Source organism: Equus caballus, chromosome 1, assembly GCF_041296265.1.
Source record: "Equus caballus isolate H_3958 breed thoroughbred chromosome 1, TB-T2T, whole genome shotgun sequence".
Taxonomy (NCBI): Eukaryota; Metazoa; Chordata; class Mammalia; order Perissodactyla; family Equidae; genus Equus; species Equus caballus.
In genome coordinates this window covers 195333673-195360074 of record NC_091684.1, presented here as the reverse complement: position 1 = coordinate 195360074, position 26402 = coordinate 195333673, and the positions used below count along the sequence as shown (strand labels likewise).

Genomic DNA, 26402 nt, shown 5'->3' with positions numbered 1-26402 from the left:
AGTATGCCAATGGCTTAGCGAAAGTATGTGACTTTAGATTTTCATATATAGATTTAAATTAAGCTACATATTTTAAGCCAATGTGTAATGTGTCAAACATCACATCTTTTGATATTTCAATTTAGATATATGAAGAATCTTATTGAACCATAAAGCAAAGCATTTTTCGGGTCATGGCAGTTAAAAAATCACATCCTTTTGTTCATATTAGCTTTTCAAACTACTCTCTCTCTGGTTAGTCACCTTTCATCTAGAAGGATAAAAGTCAACAGAACAAAAATTCACTTTGAAACTAGTCTACAGAAGTGTGCATCTTATATAGACTTGTCAGAAATTTTTATAGGAAACTTTCTAGAATGTTTTATCCATCTACCATCTTCATCAAGGTGATAACTCTGTATCCAGCTACATTGTGAAAATTCACAATAATTCATTGAAGTCCTGATGAATACGTAGGGTTATTTCTCCCTAAACAATGTGTCCGTAGTGTTCAGTTTTGAATTCTTGCAGAAAGAGCTTTGAAGTTCAATAGACGTGTTCTTGAATCATTGTTCTGTTGTCTTGATCGAGTCACTCAGCGTCTCTGAGACACCGTAAGTGAGTAGTTTCTCCCTTGTAAAATGGTGCCTAGCTCAAAGCACTTTTGGAAAAATTGGATGAAATGTCAGATGCCTATACAGCATCTGGCAGAGAGTAGGTTCTGATAAATGACAGCAAACAATTTAGTATTATTTGTTATTTTTTATGGTTTCTTTCCTCACTGTCAGTCTTTTCAAATACCATTTCTTATTGTTGTTGCTGTCGTTTTTCCTCCTCCACTTTGCTTCTGGTTAACTTAGGGTCTCATTATTAAACCAAGAAGCAATTTATTGTCGTATCTAAAAGCTTGGAGTTGGCTTGGAGGCCAGAGGAAAGGTGCTGGCCCCTGTGTGGAAGGGCATGACTTCTTCCGTTTGGTCAGAAACCTTTATGTTTATATATACATGCTAGAATTTGTTTTGGTGGTTGACGGTATAGACAGATTAACTCAGAGTAATTGAAATATTATTCTATTTATCTACCATTTGGTGTTTATTTAATAATATGCTGTATTACCAGCCTGCTAGAACATTTTGATTGTGGAAAAGCGGGGAAGGGTGGTTCTGTAACAATATACATAACATTTTTTTTCAAATTCTGGATGAGTTTTCTCATTTAATAAATGTGATTTATAATTATTAATATTTTATAGAAAATCATTATTCAAAAGTCCTTTAATCAAGATAGATTCTACTAAAGGTGAGGAGCAAAACTATAGAAATTTTTGGTTTTAATAAACTATAGAAAAGCTTATCTATTATAATTATTGTCATTTCATCATAACTGTCAGGTCAAAGATTCATTATGTTTTATTAGTAAATAAAAAATGTCAGTTCTTAAAATAATATTGCTAACTAGTTTCCTAATTAGATCCATAGGTTCACATCTTAGCCATAACTTTTTCATGTATTTAAATAATAGTTTATTTCCATGTTAATAATATTTTGAAATCCGTAGCAAAAATTGTTGGTTACCAATAAATATGAATCTTTTACCTACTATTTATAGATAAAGGAAAGCAACAGAATAAATTTTAAAACTTTTAGGTGCACTTTGGTTATAACTATATAAATATCTGTGGGTGTTTTAACAGAAAAGAATGGAAGAAAATATTCGGAAAGGGAACTAGTTATTAAGGTATGTTATTTTTTAACATATTGTTGAACTCATAAGCTGAGTTTCAATATCCTGAGCATACCTATTTTGAAATATGTAAAAAAAGCAAAGTAGCTTTTAAGTTGTTTCCTTTCACCCTTCTGTGCCCATTTGGAAGGGGAATTTTAATGCTCAGGAAGGACCAACTAAATAAACACATACAATTAATTATTTAACTTTCCTTTGATATGCCTCTGAATGAGCCAAAAATCAGACCAGTTGATTTTATAAGTAATGAGACAGTGAAAGATTGGTGTTTAAGTTTCATCTTATTTTGCTTATATCCATAACCATCAGTCAGGTCTAAATATTGCTGAGGTTTAACAGATTCAAATACTTGAGGGGAATCAGTTCTCAAAGGGAAACTGTTCTGAGATATCTATAACGTTGACTGAATTAGTGTCTTGAAGGCAGAATTTCTTCCATTAGGTTTATTAGCATTTTATTACTTTGCTGTGAAATTCTACCTTCTTAAATTTAATCTATAAATATAATTTATGGTGAATTAATTTGAGTTTGAGGCAGTTCCTTAAAATTGATCTTGATTGATAACTTAGTATCAGACTATAAAATTTAGTGCACACATTTATTCAATTTACCTCCTTTTCTAGGACTCAGTACATGTTACTTAGCTATATTATATTCTGAACTATGTAATATAATGCTAGCTTCAAAATCGTTTTTATGCATAATTTTAATTAGTAATTTTTCATCAATTACCTAATGAAAAGACATGTAGTTTGAAGAAAAGAAGTCAGGCAAAAGATAAACAATAGCTTATACCAGCTGAGGGGAATACCCACCTTAAAAACATCAAAATAGTCATGTATTAATTTGATGGCATTTTACTCAAATTATGGTAGAGAAAGGATGGAAAATTATATGGAGTAAAGAAATTATTGAAAGTGAAATAGAAAATTATAGTCAAGATGTTAAGCTTTCATGATGGGATTTTTCCCAAACATAATGTAATGGGTGGACTTCAAGACCCCCTCACATACCTGGAACATCCCACATGCACACAGATGTGTGAACAAGCTGGACAGTTTCATTCTCAGAACCCAGGACAGCATGCCCACCCTGCCTTTGTAAGCAGGATCATGGCCCTGATTTCTAGTGGAGAGCAATAGTGTGAAATGTTCTTGAAAAGCAAAAAAAGAGATGTGTTTTTCTTTTATTTAGATAAAACAGAAAAAGCAGATGAAAAAGAAAACCCTCTGCTTTTTGGTAACTTAAGGCCTTACCTTCTATATCTGATGATGTCACTCAGTGTTGAAAATGAAAGTTTTACATTTCAGTTTTTCAACTGTTGCCCGAGGTCCTGCCAATAGCTGACTTTATTATTGTTTTCTTGCTATAAATTTACTTATAAACTAGGAAGGAGAGATCCCAGCCTGTTTTGACTAATATATAAATAAGTGGCCATTGATCATTTTGATTGACAGCCTCTAGTTCTGCAGAAACAATAAATCTGACCAAAATCAACTATTTGAATCCTCATGATCATAAACCTTAGATCTTTTCATCGTTCTCTACAGCAGAATACCAATCCCTGATTCCCTTTTCTTGTGTGTTTCGGGAAATTTGAATGCTGGATCCATAGACAACCACGCAGTAGATAAAAGAGGGAAATGGCATGAGGCAGGACCTTGACATTATGAAGTCACCTCCAGGCTGGTCACATCTCTGTGATGTTTATCGTATTCTTGCTGAAGTTCCACTATATCTTTCTTATTTAAGAGGCAAAGCGTTGCCATTAGGCTTTTTTAAAAAGATTCTTAGAAATCCCATAAAAGAAGAGCAAACAAATGGCAGAGAAGGGAAGCCATTTGTCAATCAAAGAGATGTAGACCTAATCCGGTAGCATCCAGGAAAGTTACAGATGCACAGGTCTTACCAGAGGTCTAATATACTGAGAATGGTCGGTAGAGAATGGAGAAATAGTAGAGTTATTTATTTGTAACCAGTGCACATGGCTAAATGCAGTGGAGTTGTACACTTTGTCTAATTGAAAAATACAGTAAAAATAGATACAATTGTGGTGGAAATGCAATTAAGCTATTCACTTGGGACGTTACAGAGGCAGCAGTCACCCATCATTTCAAGGCTGTTCTACCAAGATTCTCAGGTTTTACCAGATTTTGAGTATAAATAAAACTATTTCACTTAGAGTAAAATCCCATTTTGTTAAATAGAAAATCCAAATCTTTTTCTAGGATCGACCTTCCCGCGTATTTCCAGTGACTCCCCGAGATGCTTATACATATGGCTGGAACATGTTCTAGCCCCTCTAGTCTGGTGTCCCAGAGAGGAATGACTTCATCAGAGCACTGCCTGTAACTTGGAAATCCCTCAGTTCTGCCATTCTTGCCTCCTTTCTGCTCCTTTGGCCTCTGCTACTTTGTCCCTTGTGAGAAGAAGCCTTGTTGCTGCTGATTTTCTCCCCCCGGTCAGCTCCAGTGCTCCTCGCCCTCTCTGTTCAGACAGACAGCTCTTTCAGATTTTTCATGACCAGCTGGCTCAGAGGTGCTCCCCCAGCAGGGCCTATATAAAGAGAAGACATGGGTGCAGAGCAAGCTTAAGTAGCTTGCCTTAAATGGCAATATTAGTAAAGACCAGAGCAAAGATCTTGGTAATTACTCAGTTCTTGTAACCAGCAAGTTAAATTGATTCTTATTCAATTTTAATTAGAATTGGTTTCCTCCAGTTACTTTTTAAATAGGTATCAACTTCAGAAATAGTAGCGGGCGGATTCTCACAAGTGGAGCATGCCTGTGGCTGGCCAGGGTCTGCATGTGAGAGTAAAGCTAGTTTCCCCCGATTTTCAGAGAGCTCAATCCAGACCGTTAGGAAATGGCAACTGAAAGCAGAATCCTGTATGCGGGATACTTGGCGAGATTGCCTGACAGATTCTAGCTGACACAAATTACCTTGCCTGCCTGTGTGGAGCCCCTGTTGATTAGTTTTTAAATTAATAATTAGGACGTGGAGCATTTGGTAGTCAGTGGGAGGTAGAAAGCAGGGTATTTCCTCCATACCATCAGGCCAGCACTGCAGTCATGTGTAAAACACTCTCTTTACCTCAGGTGAAGTTTTGCTGAGCTGCTTCATATTTTTGTTTTTGCTTTTTTAAAAATTTTAATAATCATGTGTTTCAAGTTTTGTTCCTTCAGGCTGTGTAGTGTAGACCGGGAGGTGCCTCTTCCTATCGGTTGTGTCTCGTTTTGCGGTATCCTTATTCTATCTTCAGGACCACTTCTTACACAATGTGCTGCTAAGGTTATTTTGCCCAATACTGGAAGATGCTGATGCTGATGATGTGGGTGCGATAACCAGTGTTAAAAGAAGAAAAATACAACTTGAATTTCCTTTGAGAAGATTAAAAAAATAAGTAATTAGATATCTAGAAGTATATATTTTTGGACTGATGAAATAAGTACTATACATGTGTGAGCTACTGTTGCTGCTAAATCTTTTAAAGGATTCTAAGGATGAATTAAAGATCGAAGTAGTCAACAGGACCGCTTAAAAAATTGAAGAAATCAAAACTTAGAGCAGAAGGTGTATATTGACCCACAAAAATGGAATATCTTGATATTTAGCCAACAATGCTATTCTTAGGTATGAAATCAAGTAGGGAAAAATGTGTGTTTTTATTCTGCCTATCAATAAACAGGGGTTCAGTTTAGGACAAAGGTGTATTAGCATCTGGCCAGGAAGCTTTTTGTGTCAGGCTCATAGACATGAGAGTAACAGAATGCTGGTTTGCATTGAGCTTCTTTCTATATCCACTTTGTTGGAGCCCCAAAAGCTGAGATCAGTTTAGAAGTTGCCAAGTACCTCTGGCAAAGTGAGCTGCTAGACCCTCCAGGCTAGCACTGGAGATGCCCCACTTCTGTTGATAAGCAATTGACACTGGGCCCTGGAGGTGAAGACAAGGAATTCTTTGTCAAGAGCTCTTCACTGTTCCCACAGGTGGATAAGCGGGCCATGCTTCATCCCCTCCTCTGGCCAAGTGAGGGCACTTCCAGAGTCCTGCCCTCAGACCTGCAAACTTTCTCATCTGCCAAGGACAGGGCTCCATTTTCCTCCCTTCTCCTCCTTCAGGCATCACCTCCACAGTCCTGGAGGAACCAGGCCCCTATGGCTAGTGAGCATGGACAGAGGAGTCAAAGAACAAAGTAGGCGAAAGGAGAGCAAGAGGCTAAGTACCCCCCACCCTCCATCCGTTACCCTCGGACCTTCAGGATGTCAAGCCTGAGCTAGTCCTCAGCTGGAGGAAATGGAGAAAGTTGGAGTTAGAGAGTCACAAGTTATTTTGTTTGTTTTTTTTAATTATTGAACTTGAAATTTTAATTACAGAAATGGGACTGTTCTTGTGTCTGACCACAGAGGACTGGAAAAGTGGTGAAATGTGCCCAAAATTGCATTCAATAGGAGGAAAAGAAATAGCCTATCACATAGGCTTTCAGAGCCACTGGGAGAAGGAATCAAGTTGATTTATAGCTACTCCCTGTTAAATACTGCTAATTTAAGAAACCACTTCATACAAGCAGGGGGCATCAACTCTGGCTGATTTAGACTAACTAAATGAATGAATGAATGAACAATTAAAGTTGAATTTTGGAGACTTGCCTTCAGGCTGCAAAATGAAGTTTAGAAAACAATTAGGGATGAATGACTCTAACCAAGATGGAGGAGCACACCTCCAATCCGTCCATAAACCGGTGGGTCAGGACAAGACGGCCACCTCTGCCGCCATGGCACCCTGAGCTTCCCAACGTGCCTGCTGTTGCTGAGCTCAGCCCTGGGTGCTGTCCCTCCGCAGGTGCCCCTGCTCCCCAAGACAGTCAATGTTGCTGCTGCCGCCTCCACCACATGCCCCTGCCGTGGCCCCTCCGTGTCCCTACTTGTTTCTATCAGGAGCTCCCAATTCAAAGTTTATGGTGGATGAATCCAACTGGATGAGCCTGTGACATGTGTCCATACTCTGCCTACAAAGGAAGCTGGGAGAGAAAGTGTCGAGCATTTTCATCTTTTTGGTAGGAGGTGGGAACTACCCAAAATATAGGGATGGAGTACAAATGTTAGTCTCCGCATCTGATTTGATGAAAGCTAACCATTTATCTATTTTTTCAAATCTTTTTAGATCCCAAATCTGAGAAACATAATATAAGAAGTCCAGTTTCTAAGGCCTTCTTTGACTCCTCCAAATTGTGCCCCCTTCTTTACTAGTTAGCCCCATCTCAGCCCTCCTGGCTGGCAGGATGTGCACATTTGTCATTTACAGAGCCTCTGTTTTTGTCTTGGCCACTACAGAGAATAAAGTCAAACTATATTAGGCCGTATAGTTAAAACAACAAATGTCTGTTGATTTGATGATTTATAGTATGAAATCAACTTCAAAATATTATTTGTACATGATGAACTCAATATAATTTCTTTTGTAAACTTTGTGATTTGGTTTACAATTTCATTGTATCTACAATAATATCAGAGTTATTATATAGCCATTTAAACAAAATTACTTCTCTCCGTTTCTATTGGCACCACTTGAGCCAGCTGGACACCAATAATAGTCATTTAACTGATCTCCTCACATTTACTGTTGCTATTTTTTCAATATACTCTCCATACTGCAGTTGGAGCAATTTTTATAAAAGTCAAATGTGCGGGCCACCAGCGCTGGCAGTTAAGTTCAACACACTCAGCTTCGGCAGCTGGAGTTCGGTTCCCAGATGCAAACCTACACTGCTCTGTTAGCAGCCGTGCTGTGCTAATGGCCCACATACTAAAACGTAGAGGATGATTGGCATGGATGTTAGTTTAGGGTGAATCTTTCTCAGTAAAAAATAAATAAATAAGTCAAATTTGCTTAAAACCATTCAAAGGCACCACACTGCCTAACATGCTATAAGACCCTGCTTCCACCAAGCCATATTTATTATCTTGGATTTCTAGCAAATGTTCTAAGAAAGGAAGATAAAGCTATTGATGTAAACATAAAAAGTTTCTAATTTTGCTGATAAAATTATAAAATATAAAATATTTTAAAATATAAATAAATTTATGCAAATATAATGTCAATATAAAATACTTATGTTTTTTATATGTAAAAAACCCAAAAGACTCTAGGGAAAAAAATTCTAGAATGTTTGGAAGAATATAAAAGTGAATGCATGTAACTGACGTATACAAAAATTAATAGCTCTATTTTAGTAATAAACAACGGCAAAGGAAAAATATTTCACTCATAACTTCAAAAAATTATGAAATGTTTAGGAAAAAATTTTCAAAAGTGGTGTAGAATCTAAATGAAGAAAGTAGGAATTCATATTTTAAAATGTAATATATATTTTGAATTAATGGAAAGATATGTTTTCGAGAAAATACATCTAACAAAGCATAAAATATCACAAATTAATAAATGAATTTAATGAATTTCCAAATCATCTCTAGAGTTTTGTGTTTAGATGATATTTTAATTTGAGTAAATAAAATAACCTAGACATTAGCTGGAAGACAGAAACCTGAGAATAATCTAGAAGGTGTGAAATAGAACAGCAGTGAGGGGCTGGGACAAAGTGAAGTTGTCTTACTAGAATTTAGAAGGTAAAAATCTACTCTAGAGGCCGGTACAGTGTTACAGCGGTTAAGTTCGCACGTTCCACTTCAGCGCCCTGGGGTTTACTGGTTTGGATCCTAGGTGCAGACCTACGCACCACTTGTCAAGCCATACTGTGGTGGGCATCCCACATATAAAGCAGAGGAAGATGGGCACAAATGTTAGCTCAGGACCAGTCTTCCTCAGCTAAAAAAGAGGAAGATTGGCGGCAGCTGTTAGCTCAGGGCTACTCTTCCTCAAAAAATAAATAAATAAATAAAAGTCTACTCTATCACATTAATATGGTTTTGCATAGGGATAGACAAATAAATTCATACAACAGAGAAGATAAATCAGAAACAGATCTAATATATATGAGAATTTAACATATGATAAAGTTGGTTTTCAATTCATTGTAATAGGATGAAATATTAAATGGTGCTGCTGTTACTGATTCTCCATTGGAAAGAAAATAAAAGTAGACCTCTAAATGACAGGATACTCAAAATTCAACTCTTGATGGAGTAAAGACCTCGTGTGCAATCTAGGGGAAAGCTAGGCATATTTTACTGTACTTTACAATCCAAAGTTATACAGAAAAGATAATATTTTGTTACATAAAAGTTATTTTGTCTAGGAAAAAATATCTCAAGCAAAATTAATAGACAAATAATCATCAAAAGGTTATAATCTGTCATATACAAAGAGATTTTTAAAATTTTTAGAGAAAAAGGCAACCAACCTAAGAGAAAAAGAGACCAACAATGTGAGTTGGCAGTTCAAGGAAGAAAAGTCTAGGTGGCCATTTAACAAATGAAAAGACACTCAAATTCACTAGTAGTTGTGGAAAGGCAGTCCACAGTGACAGCTACTGCCTCACACAATCAGAATGCACAAAAATTTAGAACAGCAAAGAAATCCATCATGCTGAGACATAGTAAAAATGACGCTCGTAGGCTTATGGTGAAATGTATATTTATTTTGGAAAGAAAACAGGCAAAAAGTTTCAACTACTTAGAAGCCATTTTCCCACTTATAAGAATTTCTCCCATCCAAATAAAGCCACCAGTTTGAAAGTATATGTTCAGAGGCCATTAATATGGCGTTATTCGCGGAGTGAAAAAACTGGAAATAAGGTTAATGCCCATAATAGTGGAATAGTTGAATCAATTATGTACATTCATGTCCAGGGATGTGGTACAAATATAAAAAAAAAGGATTAAAGCTCTACTTTGGAGTGATTTCCATGAGATATTTTATGTGCAAAAAGCAAGATTTTTTTTTAAAAAGTGTTATAAGATTAATTTTATAGAAAGACAAACAAAACCCTTAGGCATGTGCACACACAAATGTGTGCATGTATATGAGCCTGAAGAAAAACATAGAAGAATATCAGGATGTTAACATGGGTTCCATAGGGAGGTCAGGGTATGAAAGAAGAGAGTGGAATGGGAAACAAGTTTTAAGAAGAAGAAAACAAACAAATATATATATATACATATAATATATATACATCTTATATGTATATATATGTATTATATGTGTATATATATTATATATGTATTATATCCCATTTGGAGAATTTGGCTGTAAGTACTCATTTTGTCTGTTTTCCTTTATGGGTTATCAGATAAAATTAGTCATTGTCCAAAAATCACTATACAAGAAAAGACATGAAACATTTCTTGTCATCAATACTTGCTCAAAATTTCTCATTGATTTGTCTAAGAAAGCAGTTCTGTTTTGTATCGGTATCTGCAGAAAGTGCTACAAATCATTGACATCCAGTAAAGCGCCTTGTTCTTGACTGTTGCTATGTCTAACAATGATTTGATTAGTTTCTCTTTTGTGTAACTTCAAAGCAACGTAATTTTATTCAGGTTAGTTAGTTAGCATTATCTGTTGTTAGGTACATTCATCCCATAGTTATAATAGTAACAAATTCTTACCCATAAAGTGGAGAACTAATATATTTGAGAAACTTTAATGCCTCCAAGTGTATTGAGTGGTTATTTTCCTTAAGAAAATATTTTTGGATTTCTTTTGCCTTAAAAATAAGATTTTTAAGATTTCTGGAACTTCTCGGAGGGAAAGATGACATCCAATACAGTATCCAGTGTGTCTTTGCCATCTGGGTTTTCAGATTCATTTGGTTTAATTCAAAGATTAAAGACAGAAAAATTGGACCAAATGGTGGCATAAACCCCCTGTGGAAAACATGCTTCTGCTGTGATTATTTTTGAGATTAATTGATTCTTTAACTTGTAACTACACCCCGTGACTTCAGTTTCAGTTAATAACTGGTTCACATAAGCACATAGATTAACCTGTGCCAGTGCATGCTGGGAGACGAGTTAACTCTTTCATGTGACTCGAGTACCCCAGTTTAACTAGATAATGGACTAGACAATGCTGCCATGATGTAGTAGACCTTATCTCAAACAGGGCTAGCTAGTATATAAGAACTAATTTTGGATTCTTTTCATGTAAAAATTCTATTGATGAAAAGATAGGGAGGAGTCAAAAATAATTCTAGGTTTTCTAGCCTAAAAGACTGGAAGCTTGAGTGAAAACCTCCAAAAAACAGGGACACACTGCTGATAAATCTTAAATAATGTTGAGATGTAAAATCCTAATATTTATATCATAATTATACCATTAAATGATAATTCTTTATTAAAATATATAATAATATATATAATATTATGTAAAAATATATAATAAATGGTATTCAAACATTGACCATTTTCCTAAAGCTTCCTATTGTTTTATTTTTTCCTTATATACTCCTGGATCTTCCCTATTTGAATTTAAATATATCTTTCCCAGCTTATAGGAAAACATATCTGTGAAAACAAAGCAACACCCCTTGATCACGTGTCGTCCTCCGGCTATGCCCCTAACTCTTTCTTGTCAGAGTCAAGTTTCCTGAAAGGATTAGAGCCATTAATCTCTCCATGTTTTCAGCTGTCTTCACTCCTTAAGGCATAGAAACGTGACTGTTGGTCCCATTAATCCACTGACACACCTCTGGTGAAGGTCACCAATGAGCTATTCCTCACCAAATTTAAATCACTTTCCAGTTCTATTCTTACATTGGTTTCTTTTCAGCATTTTTTCTCCTTGTCAACCCCTCCATGGCAGTGAAAGTATTTTTAACATTTATTTTGTTTCCCATTAATTTGTTTTGTCTCCACTTCTTTCATCATTTTTCCCCAGTCTTTTTCAAATGTGTCCCTTCTTCTTGCCTCCATTTGGTGCTGCCCAGGGCTCTCTCACTGGATCTTTCCTCTTCTCGTTCTGCACACTCCTGCGTCGTCTCATTTCTTCACACAGCATACTGATGACTCCCAAATCCCTCTCTGTAGCCCAGACTTCTCGTTCTGGCTCCGTTTATGCTCAGTGGGACGAGGGGAGCTATAGGTGGTTGTCCTTCAGCATAATCTAAACACAAATCAGCAAATCCACCTTCCCCAGCCTCCCTCCTCCGTCCTTCCCAGGCCAGGTACAAGTCTCACTTTATATTTCATGTTTCAGTTAATGCACTGTCTACCCAACTGCCTAAGCCAGGTCCTTGGAGAGCTTCCTTAACTCCTACCTTTCTCTCAGCCCTATAGCTAATGAGTCACACAGTTCAGTTTATGTAAGTTTCTAGGGCTAAGAAAGGTAGCTTACATCATCGTATTTTTTTTTAATTTTCTTAAAATGATTTTAATTTGTCAGTTCCTAGCATATTTAATCAGCCAAAGAAAGAGTTTCCAGAAAATTATTTCAGTTAGAAAGGAGTAGCTGTTGTATTTATGGGAATTTTTCTTAACATCATTATATTATGTATGGGGAGCCTTGCCATACATATGGAATGTGTGGGTAGCCTATGGTATGTAGGGCTATGTGTGGATAACCATACCGTATCATATGATCAACCTCAATGAAAATTGATTCAGTTCCTTTACATTAATACATTAGACCATTGTTGAGTACTTATGTCCATTATGTCCAGTTTTAGGGACACAAACATGACTAAGATATGCATCTTATGCACATAGGGGTACATAGTATAGAAAACCATATTAGTTATGATATTAATATGTATTTTAAGCAAATATTTGTATATCAAACAATATATTCAATGATTTACTTTATAAATGTGAAGAATTTTGTCCTCTGTTAAATAACAAAAATTATGTCCTTTACTTCAAAGAACATTTTGTATTTGTCAATGATTATCGTATCTAGGTGTTTGAATTTCACATACTTAGCCCATAAAATTTAAAGAAATTTATTTTAAAGAGAAGAAATAAGTGCAAGTAAAACATCAGTGATAACAGAAAATAGTCCATGTGGTTCTGTAGTATTATCAAAGCCATTTAGTATGAAAATTGACTACTAAATAAATATGTAGAAAAGTCCCATGCTCCCTGAACCATATATAAAGACTGAAGAAAATTAGATATGGTAACCTCAAAGTCCTTGGCTAAAACTGTATAGCAGGCACTCTGTCTGAATCCCGGGAGTGTTGGAAGCTGTGCACTCTCAGGTGAATCCCTCTCATGAAATTGTCCTCAGCTGGAAGAGCCACATGACCTAAGGTCAAGCCTCCTCACCAGGGAAGCCCTAATCCAGTGATGGATCAGTGTCCTCTGCAGAACAACTCTGCAACACCATCTCACTCTGCAGTTCCTTTCTGGATCATCTGGTCACTTTGTAGTGATGCATCACATTTAACTCTTCTCATTGCTTAATCCTACTTCTTTTTTTGCACACCACCACAAGAACAGAGCCTGAAGATACTCCCCAATACATTTCCTAAAGGCATGTCTTCATTGAAGAACCATATTTCCAAGGAATCAATCTAGATGGTTTGAGGAAGCAGACTTTAAAATAGAATGTTAGAGATGGATCACCTATTAGTCCACTAACTGACTGGCAATGAGGATCCCATTGCTGGTGGTAGGTGGACCACTGATAGCCCTTGAATGCTATAGTGGTGAAATTGTTAAAATCTTCACCAGTGGTCACGGAGGATAGATACCGCTGGAAGGTAATGCACTGTGAATTCAATATCTCAGGCTTTTGAGGAATTCAAGAGAAAGTAATTATAAGGACAATGGAATCAGTTTCTGCTGAGTTCTATTCATGCAGTGGAGAAAAAAATAAAAGGCCGAGTGCGATTAATCATGGACTGAAGGTGATGGGTGAGAATAAGAAGGCCTCTTTAGCAGTATATAAAGAGATTCTGATCTTCTTTAGCCAGGGGTCATAAAAGCTGATAATAAGGCTTAGGAATTATTTAAAAGTATAGCAGCGCTTCAGAGAAGCTTGAATCCTCAGCAGGAAATTTTCAGACCTTGAACTCTTTGACTAGAGGGGAGACAGTCACCAGAAAGAACCCTGCAAGACCACAGCAAATGTATATGGTAATAATTCTCCCAATTCTTTCTCAAAAGAACCTATATTCATATACTTGAATAACTATACTAGGAAAAGGGTACTTCTGAAACATTTTGAGGACGGTGATACATCCCATCCAAGTTGACCTTGACACCTAAGATTCTACAGAATATTCAAGTCCTTGTACTATTAGAGTTGGTCATTTGGGTGCCAGGTAATAAACGGAGTCGTGGCCCACAGCTGGCTCACATTGGGTCTCCTAGTCCACAGATCCCCACCCTGTTGTCATTTACCTAGTCTCTAACTGTGTGATTGGAATGAACATAGTACTTGTCAGAACCTCCGAATTGATTCCTTGGCCCTTGGAGTCAGAGCTTGTAGGCTCTGAATAAGCTTGAAACGTGGGTTATCATCTGTAAAGGCTGATGACTCTACTGCCGCTACTGCGTATCTAACCTGGCAGCAACAGAGAACAACACTTGGCTCTTGATAAAGCACTATCCTTCAAGAATTCCGGTTAATCCCTTGGTAGAAAATTGAATACATTACACCTTTTTAACCCTAAAAGTGACAGTTCATCATTTTGGCTGAATTTGACATAAATTCTGAGTATGGATTTTTCTGCTGACATCAGCCAGCAGCAGCCCTATCCAAAGGTTTTTAGAGGGTTTTATTCTTAACACAGGATCCTAGCTAGCCACTCATGGGACCAGAAGCACATTTCACAGCAGTGAAGATGTAGCAGTAGGCACATTGCCATGGGCTTCTCTGATCATATCGTATTCTACACTGCCTAAAAATGCCAACTTACTAGCATGATAGAATGGTCTTTGGAAGAGACAGCTGTGTCTTAGAGAGAGAATATCTGGTAAGGAGGGAGTGCTGTCCTCCAAGATGCAATATACGTTCAAAATCAATGACCATTATTATATGACCCTTTTTTTTCTTCTGTAGAATACATAGGTTCAAGAACCAAGGAGTGACCCTACTTACTACCACCACACTCAGTGACCCAGTTAGGGACTCTATGCTTCCCTTCCCGCAACTCTGGGTTCTGCCAGCTTAGAAGTCCTAGTTCTCAGAAGGGGCAAAAGCTTCTCTTAACTGGCACAGCAAGAGTCCCATTAATCCTTAAGCCGTGGCTGCTACTCAGTTACCTTAGGCTTCCTTTATTGGGAAACAGCAGCTAAGAGGTGTCACCATCCTGGCAGAAGGAACTGGCCTGTGTGATCAGCCAGGGGTAGGGCTGTTGTTACACAGTGAGGCAGTGAAGAACATGTTTGATACCCAGTTGATCCACTGAGTCATTTCTTCATATTCTTTTGTCTAATTTTGGAGGCAAACAGTCAAGTGCATCAGCAATGGCTTGAGAAGGGCACAGTGACCCAGGGTTGAAAATACTCAGTGACAAAGGTCTGGTAACCTTACTAGGTAAGCTACTTATACCAAAAGATGTACTAGACCAGAATGAGAACAGTCTAGAATGGTAATAGTAGAAGGAGATGGTGAATATCACCCCACTAGAGTTCCTTTTGAAAGTTTCCCCAGAAAAGGTGACTAACCAAAATCCTCGAGTAGCTTTTCTCAGGCAGAGTGAATTACCGTAGCTAGCGAGTAGATCTAAATGGATGCTATAATGCGCTGGCCAGATCCCTTCCTCAGGACTGAAGCGCTCATTCCTCCAGCTGCTGAGAGTTTTAGCAGCTGAGAGCTATCAGCTGAATCCTTCTCTTGAAATTGCCCAAAACTAAACATTGCCCTAAACTCAAGGTCATGCCCCCTAGTGGGGAAGAGCACACACGCAAGTACTGGTTGATGGGAGAGGGGTGATGTGTAAAAGCTTAGCTCCCTTGCCTGAGGGCAGGACAGCTCTGAGGGGACATCAGGGCTCCAAAACTTCTCTAGAGCTCCTGTGATCTTTGTGGCAACTATACTGTAGTTCAACTCTCTTCAACAGTCTTGCGTCCTTCACCTCCTCACATGTGTTGATCTAGAAAGGTCCTTCCCAGTGTGCTTCCTTCACACATATCTCTGTCCTGGAGTCTCTTTTCCAAGAAACCTCACCTAAGCCAAATACACACATTCAGTTCCACTCAGAAATATATAGAATGTGTATTAAACATATATTTTCAGTGATATATACATGACATATGTGATATATGTTACTTAAATATATTAAATCTGTTCTTTAGTCATGCCATTATTTGACTTGTTTAAAAGAAATCTTGTTTTTGGCATGTTTATTTTTAAATCTAAAAAATTATCATGTAAGTGTTTTATGAAGTAGAGATTCCCAAAATGGGAGAATCCAACAGATAATTCTGCCAATACCACGTTCAGTAAGCCATTGGCCCAGGGTTAGGTTCTCAGAAGGCTGGTGACCCAAAACTCATCTAGATCAGGGAAGAGCATGTTTAAACGATTGTTAGGTTTGATCTGTTCCTGACTGAGCCTGTCAACACCACTGCCTGACAACAGAGCTAGGGACACGTCAATAAATGGTTGTTGGGAAGTACAATATGATTAACAATTTGGAATCCAAGGAGAGTCACCATTGTCACAGTGTGTTCCATCCAATTCTCTTCTCTTCCTGTGTTTTTCACAACATAACACAGCTCCTGTCTTCCAATAATGAGACTATAACTAAAAGAATTATGTTTTGTACAAGAAAAAATTAATTGATCACAATTGGCTCACAGTACCTTTTTTTCAAGTCACTAAGGCTGCTTTCAGCTAATCAGTCTCTGTAGAAACTGACTTCTGTGTGAAGGCCTAATCACCAAATAAGCAAATATTTGATGGATTTCAAAGCCCTTTAAACATTTCATGATGATGATGTCGGTACCTCTGAGTTCTCCAACTTATTAAGCCAGACTGCACATGCCCCTGCACAGCTAATGGAGTGAACTGGAACTGCCTGAAACGGCCCCAAAAGGCACCAGTTGTTCTGCAAATTTACACTACTAAAATTAGAGCCCTTTGAGGTAGCTGTGAAAAGATTCTAATGTTGGAAAAGAAAACCTCAGTGTTGCAAAACTAGAAATCTAAGTAGAGCTGTCAAGCAAGTCACATTTGGATAAAACAACTTTTCAAACTGGAGAGATTTGAGATTCTGTGCTTTGATTCCTTAGGGCAACTATTACTTCACTACGTTTGCTGGCTTTTTATTATTTTAACACATCGAAAAGAATCTTTTGTAAGGAACAATGTCTTTTAAATATTCAGAGTAGCATATGCTCACACACCTCACTATTTCTGTATTTATGAATATGGTAGCTTCTTTTCGAGCTTCACATAAAAATATTTGTCATGTAGAAACATTTCAGAGCCTAAACAAGTGGGAAAGGGGCATTTTTACCTGTTTAAAATGAGAGTTGAGTGCATTATGGATTGGTGAGATAAAGGTAGGAAAACAACATACAATTATTGGGAGTCTAAATAAAACCCCAGTCATGATAATAATAATGATAAAATAATATTACTAACTTTTATAGGGTATTTACTATGTGCCCCAAGGCTTTATGGACAATCTCATCTAATCCTACAATAGCCGTAATAAGATGCTACAATTGTTATTCCCATTTTATTGGTAAGGAAATTCAAGACCACAAAAGTGAAGTTACCTTTCAGAGTTATAAAGATAAATGGGGTAAATTAATATTTAAATACAGCAAATGTTTGTACCACTTTTAATAAGTACATACTAAATTTATACTAGCGCATGGAACCAAGAGCCTGCTGTTTTATTTTTCCCATTTTTAACTGATATATAATTGACATATTACATTAGTTTCAGTGCACAACATAATGATTCAATATTTATATGTATTGCAAAACAATCACGACCATAATTCTAGTTAACATCCATCACCATGCGTAGTTACCAGGTTTTTTTTCTTCTGATGAGAGCCTTTAACGTCTACTCTCTTAGCAACTTTCAAATGTACGATACAGTTGTTTTAAAGCAAGTACATTTCTTAATTTCTTTTTCTCTTGAAAAAAGAACCTGGGATATGATATATCAGGGGATGACGGTCCATGGCAGATTGTGGCCCAGGAGCCAAATCTGGGTGGGGCCCCTACATCTATAAATAAAGTTCTTTGAAACTCAGCCACATTCCTTGTTCACTCACTTACCTGTGGTCTTTGGCTGATTTCACACGACAGTGGTAGAGTTGAGTAGTTGAGACAAATCTGTATGACCCACAAACCCCAAGATATTTATGAATTGTTTTTTTTTCCAGAAAATATTCATTAAACCCTTGGTATATATCTGTTCTTTAGAATCCATGTAAAATGGCAAAAATTTATTTCTAATATTCAGTAATAGAAATATTAATGCCTTTTAATAGTACCTTCTCTTAGCACAGTTCAAAGTATCAAATATGATCTAGGATATAAAATCTAAGATGAAAGAAAAATTTAACCCAGTAGAAGATCGTAGTTTCTTACTGTAAATATTAGAATAATCTGTAATCACAATTTTTGATTGTTTTTAATGTGTCAGTAATAAATAGTTTGAAAAACAAGTATGTTAAGGGAAAGAGTTAATTGAGCTGCTTGACATTTATTTCTCTGTCATTATGGTTCATTGTTTTGGCTAATCTCTTGAATTTGAGGGTTTTGAACTCTAATCTCTCTCATGGAGCTGTTTTATGTGGCTGTTGGGAAAATGTAGGAAATATGCAAATTCCTTTGTACCATCTCAACAAATAGAGATCTTAAGAAATAGCTATTACTTGTCTTTACCTCCTATCATTGGAAGTTTCTCTGCAAATGAGTTCAATAAACTCAGTGAAAAAAATGTCTAGTGATAAGCAATATAATCAATTAGGAAAACGCATCTTTGGTTAGTTTTATGTGCAATACTTTACAAGCCATGTTAACTCATAACATTGTCACTTGGTTGTTTTTATTTTTCTAGATTTGGATGATCCGGTAGTAACTGTGCATCAAAGCATAGGCGAAGCGAAAGAACAATTTTACTATGAGAGAACGGTGTTCCTCCGCTGCGTTGCCAATTCCAACCCACCGGTCCGGTACAGCTGGAGACGCGGCCAGGAGGTGTTACTACAAGGATCTGACAAAGGCGTTGAGATTTATGAACCCTTCTTTACCCAGGTAGGAAAGAAGGTGTAGTATTTCCACCCTACTCGGCTAGAATACTTTCCTAATTCAGGCAGCATGCAATATTACATCTATCTGAAAAGATAGTTTCTCCAAACCTGGCTTTTAAAAAAACAATGTGTTCTTGACTGAGAGATCAGAGGACTCAAAAAATGCAGGACAGTTGGTTTATTTTTTGTGTGGTAGGTAAATTTAAAATGTTAACTCTTGAAAAAAGTTTTAAATTAGTGTATCCTATTTCTTTATCCAGAGTTTACCTAGGTTTGACTATGAAGTATGTAATTATACATTTGCTGACTGCTTTGTTTTTTGTGAAAAACATTTCTTAAAAGAAGAGATTTTGATTTCCCCATTTGCAGTGATAAATAGGTTTTAAAAGAATGAAGAAATCTACTTGAAATTTATTTGGCTTTTGTTTTAGGAAAAAAGCTATCTAATTTCCTTTGTTCAGTTTTGGTTTTGACTTAAAGAATAGAGCCTTAATTATGTAAAAGCTGCACTATCTAATGAGTCATTAAAAACTTATTTAATAAAAATAAAAATTGAATTAATTTTACATTGAGTGAATGTAAAATGAAATATTCTTCTGTAATGTATTGAAAGTGGCAAATTAATAATTCTTGATGAAGACATTCAAATTTGTAGGAATATTCAAATGCTGTTATTATAAAGATTTTTTGATAACTGGAAAGGAGCAAAACCAATTTAACAAAGAAAAAGTTTTAAATTAAGAAAATGCATTTCGAAAAATATTCAAAATAGTTGTCACAATGAATAATAAAAAAACCCATGAGCTAGGCAACAAGATAGACAGGGATTTGACTATATTATATGTAGTTTTGAGGCATCTATATGTCCATAACTAGGGAAATATACAACCAAATTTAAAATATTGTGAATATTCTACTTCAAAATTTTCAAGATCATTACAAGTTTCACATCTCAACTCTCTAATGTCATAAGATTATTCTGAGTTTGTAAATTTCCCAGGATCCCGTTTTTCACCATTAAATTTATTTTCTTAAATATAGTGAAACATTTAGTTGTAATGTCTAAGGCCTGACCACTTTCAAATTAATTTAATTGTCAATGTTTAGATATGAACTGTGAACGAATACAGTGATTATGCAAAAGCATCTGTACATACCATATATATATATTTCTATGTGTTGTTACTTAAAGATATAGAACAGCTGTGACTTGCCAAAATATAAATGTCTGAAAATTATCTTAGCACATACATTACTGTTGAATCCACCATGACACAGTGTTGTAGACCTTTTTGATCTGACCCTCTCTTGACTCAGGCCAGTAGGGCCTCAGCTCTTCTCTGCCATTCGGCAGGATCACGATTTCCTCATTTATTCTGCACTATGGTATTTCCTTCTTAATTTTGTACTAAAATCAATTTTTTTTAATTTGGAGCAGTTAACAGTATGTGGATGCTTGGATGCCTCTAGAGTTTAGAAATTTAGATAAATGATCACCTACCACGTATTTGATTCTTCTGTGGTCAATTTCTTTCTAAAGTGTGGACATCGTGAAAATTTAGAAAACATATCTTCTTGCCTAACATCATAATGTTTACAGATGCTGAGGTAATTCTAACCACCTATTCACGACATGGTTATTTCCAACTTGCGCATCGCTCTGATCACTTGCACGTGAACACATGGGCCTTGTTCAAATTTGGAGAAAATATTTATACTTTCAAAATAATCAGGAATTTGCTTTGACATGATGAAACAAGCGCAATCAAACTTTTCATTTGTTCTTTCGAGTTTGTTGCTATTTCTATGCTAGCAACTCTAAAACATCATCTTATAAGAGCTCTCAAACTAGTAGCTATTGATTTTGCCTTTTAAAAGTAACTTTTATTGTCTCTTCCTTCTTTTTCTTCCCCCATTCTTTTAGGAGAAAACAAATGTTTTTAATTTGAACATTTCAGTACTGATCCTTCCTTCTAAATGAGTATCGGCCTTTCCAATGCCGTATGTCGCAGGCTTTCTCCACCTTTGCTGTGCTAGTAACTCTGCTATTGGACTGTCTGGATTAATTCTCTTAAAAAGTAGTTAAGAAACAAGGAAGCTTTTCTTGCAATTTTGTGTTCTGGATTCACCTGCTGTAGTTGATAATTGCCAATAACATGCAGAAATAGCTCCCATTTAAAAGTGTCTTTCCTGCCTTTGGTTACTTGATGATGTTGCTTCTCTCTCCTTGTGAAATGGCTATATATTTGTATCTGTCCTAACAATCATGTAGGAGCAAGAAACACTTCAATACTTTTGTGTTGTATATTTACGTAATTTGTTAATATTAAGCATACTTTGTAGGCCAAACTGATAGAAACTCTCCAACAGCAGCACATGAAAAATTTAATTCTTAAGGCCACAGAGAATATTGGCTTTTGCATACATGAGAAAACAGTGGAGTTTCTTCATACCGCGCATGTTGATATACTACACATGAGCTTGACATACATGAGCCCAGCCATACCACATGACTTCCATTCTCTCTCCGTGGAATACAGCAGTAGGTTCCTAACTGGCTGTCATGCTTTATTACAGAAAACTCCAAACATTTGAGTGATCATTTAAAAACATAAATCATTTTTCCTGCTGTAATCTCTCCAGTGGTGTAACCTACAGGACCATGTTTGACCTTGCTCTGATTTGTTCTCTCTTATCTAGGCTTCTGTACCCCATCTACTGTTCTGGTCACACCATCCTTGGACGTGCCTTGGTTGAGCCCTCCACAGAGAATGGTGTTTCCTTGGAAACATGGCAGGGTCTTCCTAAGGCTGAGGACTCATCACCTCAGGAAGGCATGCCCTGGCAGATCTAGCTGAAGTCACGTCCCTTCCGTGCCAGTTACTCTTTCCCAGCACCAGGTTTTATTGTACTTTTTTCTTCAAGGCACTGTAACTGTCAAACTATCTTATTTGTGCATTTGAGTGTGAACTCACTAACTGTAGAGGCTTGGCTTTTCAACAGCTCAAACAGTGCCTGACACATGGAAGATTCTCAGTACATATGTGTTCAATGTTGAGTCAATACTCCCAGGGAGATGTCTGCATTACTAGCTGTGGGATTAGTTCAAATTGACTCCAAGCTACTAGTAACTCCCGACTTCCTCTCTCTAACTCTGTCCCTCTTCACCCACTAAAGAAAGCTTAGTGAAATGTCAATGAGAATGATGTTGTAATTGAATCCATTTAAATGCATTTAATTTCCAAACTGTTGATGCTTTCCTAGTTATAATTTTTAATTGATTTCTAGTCTAATTCCACAGTGTTAGAAAGCATGCTCTAAATCATTTCAATTTTAGAAATTGAGACTTGCGTTATGCTAAGCCTGTGGTCCACTTTCCTAAATGATCCATGTGCACCCGCGAAATGTGCATTCCAAAAGGGTTGAGTGCCTGTTCGGGCACATTTGTTGATTCTAAAAGCTATTGAGAGAGATTAGTTAATATCTGTGGCCGTGGCTGTGAATTTGTCTATTTCTTCTTTATTTCTAGCAATTTTTGCTTTATATATTTTGAAGATATATTATTAGTACATGCAGAATTAGAATTATTATATCTGCCTGGCAGATTATCAGAAAAACATGTCCTGCTTTGCCTCGAACACTACTTCTTGCCTTAAAGTCTGTCCATCTGTCATTAATTTAACTACATAAGCTTCCTTTTGGTTAGTGTTTTTTTTTGAAGAGGAAAACTGTTAAATATTCATTTCTCCTATCACTTTCAAACTTTCTGTGTCTTTATATTTACAACATGTCACTTGTAACCAGTTGGTAGGTTTTCGTTATTGTTTTAATCCAGTGGGACAACCTTAGTTTTTAGTACGTTTAATGCAACTGATATCTATGTGACTATTTTTGTCTATATATCCACCTGTTTTGTTTTACTTCTCCCTTTTTTGCCTTCTTTTGGATTTGCCAAATATTTTTTTTATTTATTGCATTTTCTCCTCTATTTTACTAAGAGTTTTGAATTATCTTAGTTTAATTTTTGGTTATATCCTGGCACAACGAGAAGGACCTACAACTAGAATATACAACTATGTCCTGGGAGCCTTTGGGGAGAAGAAGAAGAAAATTATACCCTGTATCTTTGATTATTACTTTACCATTTCATCAATAATGATAAAAACTTTGAGTATTTTAACAATATTTATTACCCTGTCTAGTATTTTAATTCTACATATTTTTAAAAATCAGCAAGACATTATTATTTCATTCTTTGAAACAATCATCATCCACTTATATTTGCCAGCATATTTCCCTTTTCCATTTTGAGTTAATTTTCATTTATGATGTGAGGGAATGTTTGAGATCTAATTTCTTTGCAGATAGATATACATGTGTTCTAGCACCATTTATTGAAAAGATCATTCGTTTACCACTGAATTTTGTTGGCACTTAAATTGAAAATCAATTGGTCCTGTATATTAGGGACTCTTTCTGGACTATTCATTCTGTCCTATTGATTTATATGTCTGTGTTTATGCCAATACCACACTATCTTAATTACTGTGGCTTTATAATAAGTCTTGAAATCAGGAAGAATAAGTCCTCCAACTGGGCTCATCTTTTTCAAAATTGTTTTGGATGTTTTATGCCCTTTGTATTTCCACTTAAATTTTGGGATCGTCATGTCAGTTTCTACAAAAAGGCTGATAAGATTCTGAGTGAGTTTTGTTGAATCTGCAGATCAATTTGAGGAGACTGATATGAAGGTTATTGAACTGAGGATGATCGATATTGGTCAGGTATTATAATTGAGCAAAGAAAAACCTCATCCCCTCCATTCCGATTTTCCTTGCTTGTCATGTGTAGTAATGCCCCATGAACAATTAGAGAGCATATGTAAGATTTTCCAATACCAGTTGTGTTTAGATTTGATAACCTTTGAGATACTGCTTTGAGTCTCTTTGTGTATATGTGTATTTGTCATAAATGCACAGGAAGCTGGTCATTTACTTAAGAAATTCTGGAGAACTTCTTATAAAGGAATTATATCTCAGGGGCTAGGAGCTAGGTGAACATAGCCACTTGGAAATCCAAGGGGTTCTCTTTCAATGGGCCATAGCAGATTTACTTTTGTGTGGAAATCACAAATGCAAATGCCTACTGAGAATGATCTGGTAACCAAATCTGTGAATCTTTCTGGTAGCTTGAAAATAAGAACTGGTGGGGCTTGCCGTATATGTCTGCTTTTTAGAAAACAGTGCACCACCTGTCACTGCTGGAGTTCAATGTTTGGCCCCCTGGGCTGCTGTTTTGAAACTCTGCTTGAGTCCACAGATTTTCAGGAGGGATACAGTGGTACATCTGATACCATCACTAGTTTTGTATGACTTCAAATATAGAGAGTTACAAAATAAGCAGGGTTTCTCCAAAAGTTCTGTTGAATCAAAAAACAATTAGAATTAATAGACTGAGAATTCCAGGACTTATTCCAGCCTCCAGGGCACATTTTTATAATATAGATGAATATGATGTGGAGAACATTTTTACCCATGAGTCTGCTTGATAGCAAACAATGTCCTCATTTGTAGCTTCTGACTTCCTTGGAAATTTGGAAGAACTGTGGATTATAGTTGTAATTTTTATGTAGGTTCTAATTTACAAACATCATATCTAGTTGTTTTCCCCCACATTAGAACATAAACCAGGCCTGTAGCCCCATGGCACAGCAGTTAAGTTTGCATGTTCCACGTTGGTGGCCTGGGGTTTGCTGGTTCAAATCCCAGGTGCGGACCTAGCACCACTTATCAAGCCATGCTGTGGCAGGCCTCCCACATATAAAATAGAGGAAGATGGGCACTAATGTTAGCTCAGGGCCAGTCTTCCTCAGCAAAAAGAGGAGGATTGGCACCAGATGTTAGCTCTGGGCTAATCTTCCTCACAAACAAAAGTAAAAAAGAAGATAAACCGCTACACTCCTAAGTAACTATTTGGAGTTGTGTTATTGAGTTAAATGTGTCAATTATTTCTTTGTGTATCAAATTTACTTTAGATTTAAAATTAATTTGGTGTTGTATTCTTGAAATATTTCCCCAAGGTTGACTTTTTCTCACCTTCGTTTAATGGCTTTGATATTTGTAATGAGATAGGAATAGTGTTTAATTTTCCTTTTGCTTATTTGTGCTAGTGTCTTTATGTTTATGTGTATATATGGATACGTATTTTGAATTCTTAGGTGTTATTGATTTTTTGGACTCTTCTTTCCCATCAATTGCCTTGTGTACTTTATGAAGAAAAAACTTTCCATGCTAACATTCTTTGTACTTCAATAACATTTTAATTTATTTCCACAGATTCTATGGCCTTTGTGGCTTCATAGTATAAATAAATCCAGTGAAAATAACTGAGATCTAGGGGCCAACCCCATGATGTAGTGTTTGGGTTTGCATGCTCTGCTTTGGCAGCTGGGGTTTCGTGGGTTCGGATCTCTTGCGTGGACCTACACTCTGCTCAACTAGCCATGCTATGGTGGTGTCCCACGTACAAATTAGAGGAAGACTGGCACAGATGTTAGCTCAGGGACAATATTCCTCGGCAACAAACAAAAAGACTGAGATCTACTATGTGCAAGATATTGCCAACTCTCTGCCGGAAATACAGAGGTTGCTAGGCAAGGCTCCTCCTCTAACTTGGTTGATATGTATAGGGAGAAGTTAAGAAAAATAGCGATTATGATACAAAGTAAAAATCTTTGTTAAAATAGAGGCGCACAATACTGCTATGGAGAGAGCACTCAGGCTGGAAAGCAGCAGCACCTGCAATATACAGAAGGAAAGCAACATCTCCAAAGACTGGCCATGCCTCTGGTTGGCTGGAGCAATCGGTACTATACATGAGGAACAGTGGATTGTGGAAAGCTGGAAGGGTATACTGGGAATGTATTGTGGAAGGATTCAAATGACAGATCATAAATCTGCTTATTTTTTAATGTCAGAAAATCAGATTTCTTTTAAAGATATTATTATGCTTTGCAATTCAATAACAATGTCTTGTTTTTAATAAAATAGAATTTCTAAGATAATGAGATCTATCTATCTCACATGCCCATTCATACTGTTAATAACTATATGAATTTGAATTGAATATTCATTTCACCATCCTGTTGAATGACACAATCTTGTTTATACCTTTTTGTAGATAATGCTTCTGGAATTTAATTGGTCTGTGTTCCTCAGGCTGATATGAATTGATAAGCATATGATGTAATAAGTCTAAGAAGAATAATTATGCTTTTCATACTTTCAGTCACTTGATAGTGAAGATGTAGGCTAGCATATATTGTTATCTAACTTCATAATAAATTATTCATGACAGCTACAAAAAAAAAGTGGAATTGAAAGTGTTTGTTTTACTGATATCTGAAAGTAAATATTAAAAGAAAGTTCCAATTTATTTTATAAGTAAAATGGAAATACTGCTTGAGGCTATGGGTATTATTTCACTAGACAATGTCAACACTGGTGAGGGCCACTGCCTAATATATAGAATACCTTCCTTTTATTTCTTTTATTTAA

At 36.4% G+C, this 26402-nt stretch overlaps 1 protein-coding gene across 6 annotated transcripts in view; it reads left to right on the top strand.

The window, feature by feature from the left end:
• The window catches only part of MDGA2 (MAM domain containing glycosylphosphatidylinositol anchor 2), a 782115-nt gene that overhangs the window by 466499 nt on the left and 289214 nt on the right, over window positions 1–26402 (top strand). For all 6 annotated transcript variants that reach the window (XM_023624618.2, XM_070275008.1, XM_070275000.1 and 3 more), the window contains one exon: window positions 18654–18850. In XM_023624618.2, coding sequence (XP_023480386.1) covers window positions 18654–18850 — 197 coding nt within the window. The remainder of the gene's footprint in view (window positions 1–18653; window positions 18851–26402) is intronic.